The sequence below is a fragment of the Dipteris shenzhenensis genome, chromosome 26, assembly GCF_047967505.1.
Source record: "Dipteris shenzhenensis isolate YYH24624 ecotype China chromosome 26, Dip_SZ_1.0, whole genome shotgun sequence".
NCBI classification, from domain to species: Eukaryota; Viridiplantae; Streptophyta; class Polypodiopsida; order Gleicheniales; family Dipteridaceae; genus Dipteris; species Dipteris shenzhenensis.
Window position 1 is genome coordinate 10,258,961 of NC_141621.1, and position 15,222 is coordinate 10,274,182.

At 44.3% G+C, this 15,222-nt stretch overlaps 1 protein-coding gene across 1 annotated transcript in view; it reads left to right on the plus strand.

Annotated features, from left to right (window-relative positions):
- Window positions 1–14,998, plus strand: part of LOC147884648 (uncharacterized) — a 79,174-nt gene extending 64,176 nt beyond the window's left edge. The window contains exons 8-11 of the mRNA XM_087397559.1: window positions 6,910–7,078; window positions 13,682–13,812; window positions 13,979–14,206; window positions 14,352–14,998. Of these exons, the coding sequence (XP_087253685.1) occupies window positions 6,910–7,078; window positions 13,682–13,812; window positions 13,979–14,185 (507 nt within the window). The 3' untranslated portion in view covers window positions 14,186–14,206; window positions 14,352–14,998. The remainder of the gene's footprint in view (window positions 1–6,909; window positions 7,079–13,681; window positions 13,813–13,978; window positions 14,207–14,351) is intronic.
- The last annotated feature ends 224 nt before the right edge of the window (window positions 14,999–15,222 follow it).

The window sequence follows — 15,222 nt, forward strand, 5'->3', positions numbered from 1 at the left end:
AGGTGGTTTATGGCCATTGGGTGAGTTTCTAAAAGGCCCCTTCTCCCAAAGGTGACAAGTTGTCGGACATCCAACGTGTGCATGCTTGAGCCCACTTTTGGCATGCATACATACACTCATGTTGACTCTGCCATAATTTGCATGTGCGCACGATGCAATCATCTGCTATTATTTTCCATGTTTTTTTAAAGTTTTCCAGAAGAATCACGTATTAGAAAACTTTGAAAGCTGAATCAAGGAGGTGGGAGAGAGCAGCCTGCTCCCTCGTGTGTCCCAATCAAAGTGTCAAGCTTGTCTATTTAGAGGCCAGATAGGGTTGGTGATAACGGACGACCCTGGTTTGACCCCAATGGTGCTCATGATCTCCTCTATCCATCCTATACCTGTCCGAACCCTGCTTGAGACCCTCTCATAGAGTGCCATGACTGTCCCAAATGAATTTCTGAGCATACCCCAGATCCTAAAGTGTTGATGAGGCGAGCTCTCGGTACTGTGTATTTTCACAAAGGAGCAATCAACCCTCTTATCTCCATGCTTTGGTCTCCTTAGTGAAACCTCCGAGAGAGTGTGTGTGTGTGTGTGAGAGAGAGAGAGAGAGAGAGAGAGAGAGAGAGAGATGTATGTATGTATTACTGTCCATGGGAGGCCTCACGGGCGTATGGGACAAAGTACAGCAAATGGAAAGGAACTTATATAAGCCATGGAGGGCCAGACCAAAGGGTGCACTGGGCCCTGGCTGAGTGCTATGATAAAACACTATATAGCTCAAAATCTCAAAACAAGATGAGATCAGTAGCCGAAACTTGTCTGATTTGTTGTCCTTCTGTTGTAGTAGTGTATCTGTATGTCGTCGCATCTCGATCAAATAGAGCTCGATGTAGATCTGATCATGGAAGTGGATTGGGCGAGAAAGTGGACCAAAAACCCTGCCCCTCCTGAAAGAGGCAGTGATAGCATCCCCAGATCTCATAGGAGGCTAGGCAGACATATAAGAAATGCTCCTTTGTCTCAATTGTCTCTAGTGTGCATAGGCCGTAGATCTGCTGCTCTCTAGGTATGCCTGCAGCTCTCCCTGTCTTGATCCTCAATTGATGTGACGAAACCCGCATCTGCCCAATGGCAATCCTTAATGCATGTGAGACTCCTCTATCCTCAAGGTAGTGGGATCTAATGATGAGTGCATCCTTCGAAAATCATCGTGATAGAACTAGATCTTGGTGGGGAACTCCTAGTCCCCCCCTCCCAAGTCCAGGATGTATCGACGTCTTCTGGAGGTCTCATGGCCCTATGAGACAAAGTACAATCACAAAAAGTAACTCATACAAGCCACTATGGGCTGAAGCAAAGGGCTTGCTAAGGCCCTTTGCAGAGTACTAAACACTAATGTAACATAAAACTAGGACTCAAACTCAAGGTCAAAATACGTAACCCAATGCCAAGGTGGCTCTCCAATGTGCTGCGAAGATATCTCGTATCTGTGTTTGCCAGGTCGTCTCTCTCTATGTGGGGAGCGTGGTCTCCATGATCTCTGTATCCAACGGGCCATGTAGATAGTGACCCCTTTGGTCTAGCAATATGGCTATGATGGGCTGGACCTACATCGTGTGTGCCTTGGTCCATATTTGCATCTCTGGCTGCGTCTCTCCACGTCATCGTCTCATCCCACTGACCCACTTAGCCCTATCCTCAACTCGGCTATGTCTAGGGGTAGACTCAAAAGTGTAAAAATCAGTAACATGTCGATGGGATCGATCTAGCCCAGTTGTAGGTGCCACTGTCTCCTACTCTTTGATGCGCATCAAGGTCTCTCTATGTCGTTGTATCTCCATCAAGGAGAGGCCAACACAAACCTAGTCGTGCAATTGAATCAGCTGGGAGAGAGGCCCAAACACATCGACATATTCCTTGAAAAAATCAATTAAAGCAGCAAGAAGATACTCATGCTCCCAGACCCATCTTGCTACCTTCAAATGTCTTGGGTTGTCCTCAGTCCCGATGTTGAGATACTGCTAATCACGTGCCTGATCCACCTGGGGAACACTTGTGGATGTGGGGTGGCTGGTTGCTCCTTCCCCCAACCCTGCATGTGCGGGAGTGTCTTCGAGGGAGAAGTCTCCGCTCACTTCCCTCAATGAGGATGGAGGAAAGGATGCTGATGCGGTCTCCGGAACTGGTTGTGATGTAGAAGGGGCATTAGTAGAGGACTTCTTTTTACCCTTTTGTGCCTGCTTGAGCATCCCATGGTCTGGTAAGCCTTCCACCTCATACGTGGTTCCGGGAACATCTTCTGTGTTATTGAGATCTGCTTCAGAAAGGTACAGGTCAAGCAAGGTAAGGTCCCTAACATCTTCTTCTTCGGGTGCAAGGTGTGTCTGTCGGGTTCTCGAGAAAGCTTTGACTCCAGTGCGTATGTGAACTATAGGTGCTCTCCTTGCTCGTGGCTCCGGCTATTTCCAACATCGTGCCTGAAAGTGCTTTGTGTCCTTGGAGGAGGTAGTGGCCACACCATTGGTCTCTGGTCGACACTAGTCAAGTTGTTGGCAAGCTCGACTTCTCGATCAGACTGATTTGATTAATCATCCACCCAACTAGTACTTTGCAGGTCATCTGCGTCATTGTCACTAATCTCCATTGTACTATTAGTATCATGGACCTAGCTCTTGAAGGTTGGTACTATACATGTCGTGTGTCAACCTTTGACGTTCCTGCTCATCGGCTCTGGCGATGCTGGTGATCTCAGCATCAACTTCCCCTATAGTTGCGCGAACCATCCGCTGATACATGTGAGGATTGTTGCCGAGACCAAAGGGTATCATGTGATAGGTGAGCTCACCTAGATCGGGGTCAAAGACGTAGGGCGTGCTGCTTGCTGGTCCCTCTCACTTGGAGGCTGGTCATCATGATCTGGAGAATTGAGTTCCACCATGTTAATAGACAAGGAGCCCAAGGTGCCCATCCAATCTAAGATAACAGCTTCATCCTCATCTTCGTCAGCATGATCTAACAAGTAGGTCAAGCTTTCAAAACCCTCCACCATTTGTGCTTCCTCTCCTCCATCTTGGTCATCTGCAATGGGCCAGTCCCCAAGAGCCCAACGCTCCTCTTCCATTCCAGCTTGCTCTTCAAAATCCTCTTCACCTAGTTCAATGGGTCGGTGCCATGCTTTTCCCGTGACCATATCTATTTCCAAGGATGTGGATCCTAAGGGCAACCGAACTTCATCTGTGGACCAATGTTGAATGGCCTTCGCTGACCGCAACCATGGTCAACCAAGAAGTAAAGGGTAGGTTTGTTCATCCTCGGTCATGTCCAAAACAACGAAGTTGGACAAGAATGTCACACCGCCAATCTTCATGTTAACACCCTTGACTGCCCCCATAGGCTTCATCTGTGTTGTGCTCCTAAATCATCACGATATTCATTGAAATACCTACAAATCTCTCAAGAGGTCATACCAGAGGATCAACATATGTAGTCAATATGAAGCCCAGCCTTGAAACCAGCATACGTTCTCCAAATTAGGATGTTTAAGCTGAAGAGGGGACAAGAGACTCTCTAGGAAGACAAGGCTTGCAGGGAATCATCTAATCTATTAGATTTTCAAGGAGCCTTAGAACGAGAATAGGGTAAGTTGGTGCAACAACATACCTACTATGGTTGTCATTAGGCTTATCCACACTAGTTGCCCAAGTTGTTGAGACAAAGAGGTCTAGACCAAAGAGCTTGCCTATGGTAGGCAAGGCCTTTGCCTATCTCGCTTGAACACGATCGAGAGGTGGATTTTATTTTGAGTCCCAGTGCCAAGACTGACTTGTTTTTCAATTTGTTCTTGATACTGGAAAGATTGATCTGGCCCACTATGCAGTTGCAGTTGACTATTTCTATTCATAATTATGACTTTGTTAGCATAGATTAGTACTCAGCAAGGGTCCTAGCATGCCCTTTGCTTCAGCCCACTGAGGCTTGTATGAGTTCGCTTTTCAGTGTACTTTGTCCCATAGGCCCGCGAGGCCTCCTGTGGACGTTAATATATATTTCTTTCTTTCTTTATTTTCTAAGTGACTCATATAAACTCATCGCTCCCCATATCATGTCTCCTGGGATATGCATCTCCTGAAGTCGTCTAATCATGCGAGATCGTGGGACTGTATCGTTGGCCTTTTGAAAGTCTACAAAACATGCATAGACTTTTTGGGATCTCGACCTCGCCTCCTCTATGAGTGCATGCAAGGTGAAGATGTGATCAAGGGTGGAACCCTATCTTCGAAACCCAGCCTGTCCCAATGCCCTCTGCCCCTCTCTCTCAAGTACTGACCCATATATCTTGGCCACATGGGGTGGTACTCCAAGCAGGGGGGAAATCGTGGCACACATCATTATTGAACATCTGTGCTAGGATTGGGGCCCCATGTCAAGCGCCGGTAGATCCGTCGTGCCTCTAGTCTCGTCAGAGGTCCCAAAGCTTGCTCTCATGTGAGGTGAGATCTCATCTCTTGGCACTCGTCACCAAACCATGGATTTTGGGCATCTTCCCAGATGGGGGGCAGGCTGCAGAGCGAGTTGTGGGAAAGGACCTAGTGGCTGCATCCTGGACACCGAAACCATAGTGTAGGTCTGAGTCATCTCGGTAGCTTGCGTGACAAGTGGCCCATATACACTGCATCTAGAGCATGGTGAAAGTGTATTTGGATACGGGTGGGAGCCGGATGGTACCATCCTGATGGGCATGGTGGTCTAGATGACTACTTCAAGAAGACCTTATGGATTGGGTGAGGTAGCACCCATTAGGTGGCTCGCTCAAGCCAAAACAACTGAGTGCAACAACACTAGCCAAACCAAGAAGAGGCTAGTAGCTCAACTAGCATTACTCATGCTTCTAGAAGCAAAACTCAAGTAGATTCCTAAGAGAGCATGGCTTACTACACAGAATTGAGTAGCATAATAGTACTAGTGCACAAACTTACCCCTAGACTAGCTTTCCCCCTTCCCTAAGGTCCCTATCTCTATTCCTTCTCCTCTTCCCATGTAGGATTGTCCCTAGGCTGCATCAATTCCCTTGGAAGTCACCGACTCCTTCCTTCCCCTCCTTTTCACATGCCACCTCTTTGTCTACCTCTTTTGGTGACAGACCCCTGTCAGGGATTATATGTCGGTTCCCTTCATCCCTCTCTTTAGGAGATCATGGTGTTTATCTTGGAAGGGTGGATGGACGGGTATGTTGAGGGTCCTCAATTTCTGTTGCAAGAGTTTCCCCTTTGTAGCTTCAAGTTGGAAGGTATGGATCCCACTCGTCTTAAGGATGATTCAAACTCATGCCTTTGCGCAAGTAGTGGACTTGCTTTGTATTGTTGTTTTGGCGCTCATGACCTTTCATTGGTAGCATGGATAATGGAGGTTTGATCTTGAGAAGCTCTGGCTTCTATGTCATAGACAAAGTACTCAAAGGGCCTCTTGCAGAAATTTAACATGGGGAATTGTAGATCTGTGGCCACTCCATTGGAAAAGGGAATCAAGCTGAGTAAGCATGATGAGGCTGAAAAGTTTGATGGCACAGTCTACAGGCAGCTGGTGGGTAGTCTTATCTACTTATGCTCCACTAGACTAGACATTGCCTATGCCACAGGGTTACTCAGTCAGTTCATGCATTGTCCCACAATCACGCATCGGAACGCAGCAAAAAGGGTTCTCAGATATGTACATAGTACTCTCTCTTATGGGCTGCATTATGCTCCAGATGGTGACGTATTGCTGAGTGGTTTTTTAGACTCAGATTGGTCAGGGAACATTGATGACTGCAAGTACACTTCAGGTTATTGCTTCTCATTGGGCTCCGCGTGCATATCATGGCTCAATGAGAAGCAAAGCCGCGCATGTCTCTCCTTCAGTGAAGCTGAATATAAAGTGGCAAACACAGCCTGTCTCTCCTCCAGTGAAGCTGAATGTAAAGTGGCAAATGCAGCCACTATGGAATGTATGTGGTTAAGGAAGCTACTGCATGATTTGCTTCATGCTAAGGATGGTGAGGCATCTCCGATCTTTTGTGATAGCCAAAGTTGCATCGCCATTGGCAACAATCTTGTCTGTCATGCTCGCATGAGACACATTGAGAATCACTATCATTATGTGTGGGATTGTATTTAGGATGGCTTCATTGATCTTACATATTGTTTTTATTGAGGACAATGTGGCAGATATCTTTACGAAAAGCCTGTCAGTGCCTGTCTTCACACGTCATCAACATGGCTTGGGGATCAGAGACATTCAAACAATGTCGGGGGGGTTGTAATATGACATTGTTTTTCTTTGTACTCCCATAGGTTGCTATATCCACGTGGATGAATTTGTGCAACCATGGTACTTTAGGTACTTCTGAGATCATTCCAGAGTACTTCAGCCATATCATTGAGGGGAGGATTTGTAGAGATATACACTGACATCGTGGTGTAGGGTAGACTAGGACTTAGACTAGGACTTCGTCTATTTTGTGTGTTAGTACTTGGACTATATGTACCAAGTACTTGTAACTTCTTTTAGTTGAACATTTCAGATGGAGTTCACTTGTATTCACTTATTGTTCTCTCGTGTTCACAATCGTGCTCCATTCTTGTTCCTACATTGTATTGTGTTTTTGCAAGCATAACATAAGTGGTTCCTTTTCTAGAAGAAAATCTTCAAGTAAAATGGTGTTTGCATTTAATAAACCAAAAATTATATGAATTGTTCTTCCATATGATGGATAAATTGTACTTCTCTTTGGATTAGGTCTTGGCATGGGGTCCTTTAGTTGGAGGCTTCCTTTTTCTAGAAGAAAAGCTCCAAGTAGAATGGTGTTTGCTTTTTAATAAACCACAAAATTTTTATGAATTGTTCTTCCATATGATGGATAAATTGTACTTCTCTTTGGATTAGGTCTTGGCACGGGGTCCTTTAGCAGGAGGCATCCTTTCTCTATTGTCTAGAGGCAAGGAAGACATCGCTAGAGGAAGAAAAGAAGTGAATGTACAAATATCTTCCATTGAAGCTCATGTGAATATGGATGGAAGTTTGAATTGCTCAAGAATAGATTTTCTAATTGCAGGTAAATACCTTGAGGTAGACATTCCCTTTTGTGACATATACATGTATTTGACTTCTTTGTGTACAGTTGACTGAATTTAGACCATTAGCTTTCCTCTTCGAATATATGCAGATATACATTTAAAAAAAAAAAGAAAAAAACCTTCTATTAAAACTTGAAAATCAACAATACAAATACCAATCTAAAAGGTGCTGATCATTGGGGAAGAAAAGGACACAGTTGGTTGTCAGGAAACCAACCTATTTTTGGACACCCCAGCTCATTGCCTAGGGAATCTTTGGAAAAGGGGCTAACAGCCAGGGACGATGTTTTTACAAGTATCTAATACCTCTTGCGCTAATAATATAGAAGATACCTACAGACCCTGCTTTGCGAAAATGCTCTCACCTTTCAGCAGTCATTTGAGAACTTGGAGTCCTGCGCTCCCAAAGGGATTGCAAGGTGTAGATGATATCCTACCAGATAGCGACCATGGTGGATGCTGGGGGAATCTAATGGCCTCCCATCACAAAACTATAGTGAGAAACCCATATGTTCCAAGCAGTGATGCTAGACACCGTCTCCCATACACAATCCTGGGCGAAGGTGAATGGCGTAGGTGGGAGGGAGCAGTCACGCCAAATGCCGCTATTCTGATAACGTAGTGGACCTAAACCCTATAGGATGGAGAGGCTAGGTCAATGGAGAATGCATGGCCTCCCTCCAGCCACACAACCATCCCCAAAGTGAAGTCTTGCTGCATCCTCTACATGCTTGCCACAATCTGGAGGGCTCCCATCCAAATCCTTTGTGTTGGGGGGCAGCCCTAAAGACAGTATGGAATCATCTCTAGATCTCTGTTTGTGCAGTAGAGGCATCTATTGTTTACCTGCAGCTGCTCCAACCACAGTCCAGCCTTAGTGCACCACCATCCAAAAGAAATAGGATATCATCCTGGCCTGTGGATGGTCCACAGACGTAATCAAAAGCGGGCAATAACCTCCAAGGGAACATCTTTCTCCAACCAATGGTGCTCTCGTAAGGGGAACCAAGTTGTTGCCTCCATTTGCAGATGTCACCCAACCTTGAGTCGTATAAGAGAAAAAGGGCACCTCTTCTACTCTATCTAAGCTCCCTATTTGAACTTGCCAAAATCAGTCTCCTAGATCCCATTGAATCTCTCTGAGAGGCCGGCCCTCATGTAGCAAAAGCCGCCACCTTGCCCCTTCAGTTATGTTGAAATTGGAATTGGGTGAATGGTCTAGTCCTTGCCCAAGCAGCCTACTACTCTGGCCCTCTGCCCACTAGAGAGCAAATCCAAAACCCCTTTTGCCTTAGGGTCTCCCGCAGTCTTGGGATGGAGGCCCCCAGACCCTACTCTCTCAAGTCGCACCGGCAGGAGCCATGGGACTGTTGCAAAAACTAGATCTTGAGAGGCACTCGGGTCCTTGAGAACTTTTCATACTTCTGTGGGGGGCCGAGTCCCTCCCACCATGCCTCGGGGTTGCCACATCAATTTGCTATCATCCAAGTGTGTGCCCCCCCATTCGATATCCCAAACTAGAGGGTATATTGTTTGGATTAAGGAGCCAAGGTCAATTGGAACAAGTTGGTTTTAGCACACACTCCAAGGAGCTCCAGTCATGGGGTGCTGATCTTAGCTTCTGTTGGATTCCCCTGTGGTTTCAGGTGGGATTGGATATTTCAGGAAACAAAGTATCCCAATGTTACAGATTGTTAACACAAGCTCCTCTATTGGAGCTTGATAGAACTGCTCATCATAAGCCTTTCCCTCACTAATAAGGCCCTAACATGTCCAAAACCGTCTGAGGTGGGGGGCTTGTACTTTTCTAAAGTATTACTGACAGCCAAAAGCCACTAACGTGAGGAGAATTTCCTACAACATAGCCTTCCTATTATCAGCATCTGTGGTGCAATGAACGAAAAGTATTGTGGCTCAAGTGAACAAAGGAGCAGAAAGTGCTTAACAATTGCTTACAAGGGAATAGAATATGCACATCATAGGTGATGTGTAATGTAATAGATCAATCTAAGTCAACAAACAACACTCACAACAATTAAAGATACAATGCTTATAGAGGCTAGCTCATAGATCTAGTCCCTTCTCTTCTCACACACATTATCTTCCCCCCTCTTGAATGACAGATCTCCTCTTACAGGTGAGTCCTTCCAATGGTCATCCCCTCCCCTTGGCCTTCATCCTCTCTTGGTCTCCACACCTGCATGTTTCTACCTCAAGGTCATGCAAATCAGTTCTCGCCTTGCATATTCAGTGTCCTGAGATGGCCTTGGATTGTGTAGACCAGCATGGGAATGATCTCTATGCTATACAAAGCCATCCTCTCCTTTCGCTCATCTAAGGACCCTTTGCGTCTCTTCTGAGTATTAATTTGGCAAGTATCAAAGGTACAACGATTTTAACCACTATTGCAGAAAATCAACAAGACACAAAGTGCTTGGGCGGTCATGATTGATTGCAATCTGGAGAGTGTTCATAGGATTCTACCCACTATAGCATACTTCCATCAAAATCCACACACACAAAAATAATATCAAAGTGTGCATGCACCTGAAATGTCTTTTAAAAGATTCAAATTGGTAATTGCTGGCACAGATCCCTTCATAAGCATCTGTTTCAGTCACAAACAGCCTGTTAGGATCCACAATTAGTTCCTGATGCAGCCACCGCTTGAGCCAAATGGAGCTCTCTAAGAGATTTTTCCCGGAATTCCAATACCGTTCCTTCTTCTGATTGTTCCTTAAATGTATGTCAGCAGCAAATTAGCTGGATTCAAATCCACATTCCAGAGAGAAGACTTCTCTTTCTGCTCTTCCCCCCCTAGCTAGCCTCTTCTCCCCTCCATCCATCCCTCGCCTTCTCTCTATTTTTCCTTTTTGCCTTTTCCCACCTATCCCCGCCCGGTTTGCTCCTCTTTGGTTTTGTGTTTGGTCGCTAGTGGTGTTTCGACATTTGCACCTTTCATCGAAGATTTCGGTGTGGCCGTTCCTGCTGGTTTGGTGCTCCGGGAAGATCGCAGCTTCTTCGTGATTTCTAGTCCCTTGGAGATTTGACAATGGGTTGAGGTTTTTGGTCTACCAGGCCAATGCTTTAGATGCAGGTAGATGGGCCACTTGACCATCTTGTCCCAGAGGTCAAGGCCGAGCTTCCCTCCTCAGCAAGCCTGCCAAGGTCAAGGTCGAGCTTCCCTCCTCAGCAGGTGGCGAGCCAGACTCCGTCAATGTTCGACGGCAAAGCATGCAACAGCCTCTCCTGTGCAAGGGGAGCATATAGGTGGCTTCCCCTTAGAACGGCCCCAGACTCATGAGGGTGAGATCGTCTTCAATCTTCTAGCAAACTCACCAAAGGCAGTGGCCCTGAGTACTCAGGCTCTTGGATAGAGCCGCAGGAGAGGCCTCCGGCCGACCGCCCCCTCCCCATCCACCATCGCCCTCCCCCCTTGGATCTTCAATGCAAGAACTAGAAACCTTATGCCACGACACAGTTCGAACTCTCTTCTTGCATGTGTATACACAAGCCCACAACAACACTTGGAAACCAGTGCCAAAGCTAACTCAGCTTTTTGGCACTACAACTCCCTCCAAAAGCAGCTCGTCATGCAAAAAGGACCTCATATTACTTTTAGCTGACATGCACCCATGCAACCTCTACTTTTTCAATTTTCGCTAAAGTTGTATCCAAGTAAACCACAGGACCACATATAGCTAACCAACCCTTTGATGTTGACTGCTCATGCGAATTTCCATCTGCCATGCAACCACCACCTTTTTCATAAAGAATTCCGTAGAGTGCGCTCATCTCTCAGTATTTCCTTCAGTCTCTGTCGTCCTCATCACATGCACATAGCTACTAGCTTCCCAATCCACAATCAGAGGTCTGCGGTGGGTATGCTAGTTATCCAAGAGTGGCCGTGAAATTTTTCATCATCACTTCTATAATTAGGGTCTCTCCACAAAAGCAAAACCAAAAGCTCTAAGGTTTTGTATTGCTACTTATCTTCTATGCCTAGAGGTAATCCACCCTAGCCTAGATTTGTGCTTAGAAGTGCTAATACCACTTACCTACTACTGGTGCTCTGCTTCTACATGTGATATATGCAACATATACAATATCTACAGTGATTTCTTGAGCTCCAAAAATAGGCCCATCAATTGGGACTAGCAATGGGGAGCCGGTGCAGGGAGCGCTACTTATCCTCACACAAATTCTTGGGGGCATTGGAAGGCTTACCACGATATCCTCTTTAGGGCCAAATGTGTGGGTTGAAGTGTTGCATTAGTGATGGAAGCCGTGAGTATCACAGAGAGGTGACGACTTCTCAAGTTGTTCAACAAAGTCCACACAAAGATACAAAATTCGACGGACAAATTACAGGAGGATGCAAAAGCAAGTGTCAGAAATTCATTCCCCATGGCTTATAAGGCAAAGGTGGTGGAGAATGAGCATGCTTTTCTTTACATCTTTCCTTCTTCCTGGAGGATGCCACATATGTTTGGTATAGTGAACTCCATCCTAATCAAAATTTAGATGTGGCTGGAACCCAAAGCTCACTTCTTGCAGACCTTCAAGTCGGACAGGTTTCAACATATGATTGTTCAAACATTGTCCCGCTGTCTTGATGAAGTTTTACAGCGATGAAGGTTCTAGCTGACAAGTTTTCTGTTCTACCTAATGATTTTGTCATGAAGGGTTGGTTCTTGAGACCCTGCCTGTTACCTTTGCAGTAGGTTAATTGATAAGCTAATTATGCTAATCTGGATGACTCTTATATCGTGCCCTTGTAATTAATAGTTTGATTGTCGAGAACTTGAAATCCCTTGTAATTGAAAGGAATTCAAGAGTAGCATGAGGCCTACTATATAATTACAAGTGAGAGTGGCCAATTGTACATTTACAAACACTGGAATTGACCCTTCTATACAACTGTAAGATGATAGAAGTTGAAGAGCCTCAACCTATTTTATTGAATGGTGTGCTGGCTACGATTCCTTGAGCCATTGAACATGCAAGGATTTGTTCTATTGGGCTGAGTTACCAAGGCTCATGTAGATTTCTCATTCGACAGGTGTGGTACAAAGAAGAGATGGGCAACACAGTTCTTAGAGGTGAGGAATCCACAAAGGGTGTCAAAGAGGAGGTTTTGGGTAACAAGTTGTGCTAGACGAGGTACCTTTTTTGTATGGCTGTGCAGATGAGTGATTGTAAATGCCTTTGCATACACATGCTTGTTCATTGAATGATTTTATTTACTCCGGCAAAGACACGAAAATGAAGGCATGGGATGAGTATGCAAGGGAATTCAAGGTGAGTAATGATCACATTTTCTTGAGAACCATGATTGTGTTAATAATAACTGCATGAAGATGGAAAGTATGCATGGATGTGAAAAAATTGCTCACTTGAATCAGCTTAACACATTATATTTGAGGTGAAATTGTTTCCAGGTGGTCATCATTTTTCAGCCATTTCCTTTGGCAATTGGTGGTCCATTTCAACCTGTAATCACCTTGTAGGGGAGGCTTAAGACAACCTTTAAGTAACTAGGTGGGGCAACATTCTCACTGCAAGTAAATTGTTTGAGTTCCTAACGTTGCAACTGCTAAAGCTTAGGAAGCCATGCCACCGCAGTGCAAAGCCTGAGTCTCTGCAGTCAAGAATCTAGTTCATACTGAAATGCAGACAGCCAAGCAAGAAGTGACTGTGGAGTTTGATGCAAAGGTCAACAAAGCTGATATTCAGGAAGAGATTAAAGAACATGCAGCTAGAAAGGATAATGCTTTGAAAATCAGAATTGGGGGGCTTCCAGATGGATGGTATAAAGAAGATGAATCTTTTAGTGATACCTTAGCACATGTCCAAACAGCCATGCCTACTGTTGACTGGACAGTAGATGCCGATAACAATCCTGACAACCCAGATGATGACGGTGAAGCTCGAGTAGTTCATATCGGTCAACGTAATGGCCATGCTATCATAATGTTCAACTCACGAGACATACGTATAAAAGTTCTGCGACAATCTCATAAGTTGAAAGGGACGAAGATATGGATAGCCGAGGAACTCACCAAGGCTCAACTGAAGGATAAGGCAAAGGAATTAGCAAAGGTTCGGGCTGCCAGGAAGGATGGTAAATGGGCAGTCTACCGGGACGGGATAGCACTCATTAGAGAGTTTAAATCAAAACCAAAAGACTCTTAGTCTTAAACTGATGTAAGGTCAACTATATATATGTGTGTATGTTTTATCTAGGCTACAATATAGGTACTCTCTAAATTTTGCACTCCTTGGGAGCTGCCCTGTGCCCTCCCTAAGCTGATGTACTAGATGGCTTTCATGTTGTCCCATAGACCTCTTGGTCTCCCGTGGATGTTAATAGACTTTCTTTCTATAATCTCCGCTCCTTTTCATGCCTCTAGAATCACATCCCTCAATCTATCGATACTTGGTGATACACGCATGCCATTAAGTATAAGGTTGATGTAAAAAAACCAATTATACGATCCTGATTTGCAATGTTCTCGAGAAATTCTATTTGCCATGATGATTTGAGGATTCATGGATTTGGATTGCCAACTTGTGAACAGGAAGGGTTGCACTGGCAACATGGGGTGTTATGGATTTGATAGAGGAATCTGTAAATATGATGATAGCAATTCCTTCAACGACATTCAAAGATGTTTTCGGATTCAAATTACCAGAAGACTACTACCTGAAGGTTCAAATCGAATTCTACCATTGTTCCTAGCGCTCTTAAAATGTGTCTAAATCTTTTTCTCCTGTGAAATTGTTCCTGCATTGACATTGTCAAATTTGGAACTAGCATCACTGTAGGTTCATATACATGAGATGCTCATGATCTTGATTACCATTGTGTTTTGCAGATACCAGTGCAGGGCACATTTGAGCACCCGCAAGTCGATTGGAAGGCTGCTGCATTTGGAGTGGCTCAACTATCTCTAAAGCAAAGAGGTGGGAGATTTGTTAATGATTTTTTGGCATTCTTTGATGTTGATGAGTCTGTTCCGGAGCCTGTTGAGACTATTCCTTGGATTGTCGATGACCGTGGTGTGCCAAAGGAAATTAATTGAGGAATGAAGTAACAACCTCAGGTAAACTCCATTTATTATGATTTCAGCAGACATTATTGTTATATTATTGCTGTTGACCATCAAATCTTACAAAAGGTGAGTTTTTGCCCTCATGATAGATTTATATTCTAATCCATGAGGATTACATATCTGTTCTGACTACCAGTGGAGCGAACAATTCAAGATATGATTTTGGAAGCAGTATTGAAGAACTTGCATGAAAAACATGGCATTACACTTGTAAGTGTTGGCTGTAGCTTGATAACAGAGTAATTATCCATTCACAGAGCATTTCTGACTATGATTTGGAAGTGAAATGGATGCTGAGAGACGGATGAGTCAATGAAGAGAAACTCAAGTCACTTCTGCCTAGCATGGCAGCTGGTAAATTAAGCTCATAGATATTGGCTCTATTGTAAGAATCTTATAGCCACCTACCCATATCCATGCAATTGAGTTTGGTAATAAACTTGAAATGATGGAATTTGATATCTAGGTTTGTATTCGTAGGATATTATTACATTAGTCATTACATAATTGATAACTAGCAACCGTCTTCAACTTTTGAACATGACAATATCTGTCAGGATGTTGTCAAAAGAACATGGTAAGCTGCATTCCGAAAGTGGAAGTTCTAAAAGGTCAAGGTCATGGCATTTTAAAAGTGAAGTTCTTAAAATTCTGAAAGTTCAGTATCATGTGGATGGCAACCTTTGAACACCTAATATTTTATAAAGAATGTTAGGCATGCCATTTGTACATTCTTCTTTTTCCCAGGACAGGGGAAGGAGGCCTTACTTAAATTTATACACACACCCATGCAGGCATGTACATGAAAATTGTAATTTGAAGCCTCTAACAGGTGCAGGATGGAGTTTTAACAAGGCACCAGCACAGTAGGTTTTTAAACAAAAAACCAAAGTTTGCATGCCTTGAGTGCATTCAAGGAACTAGAAACTGTGCATATTGAGAATTTTGAAAGCTTCTTTTATAGATGCAGTGTTGTAAAGCTTTAAAAATATCTTTAAAAAAGTAAA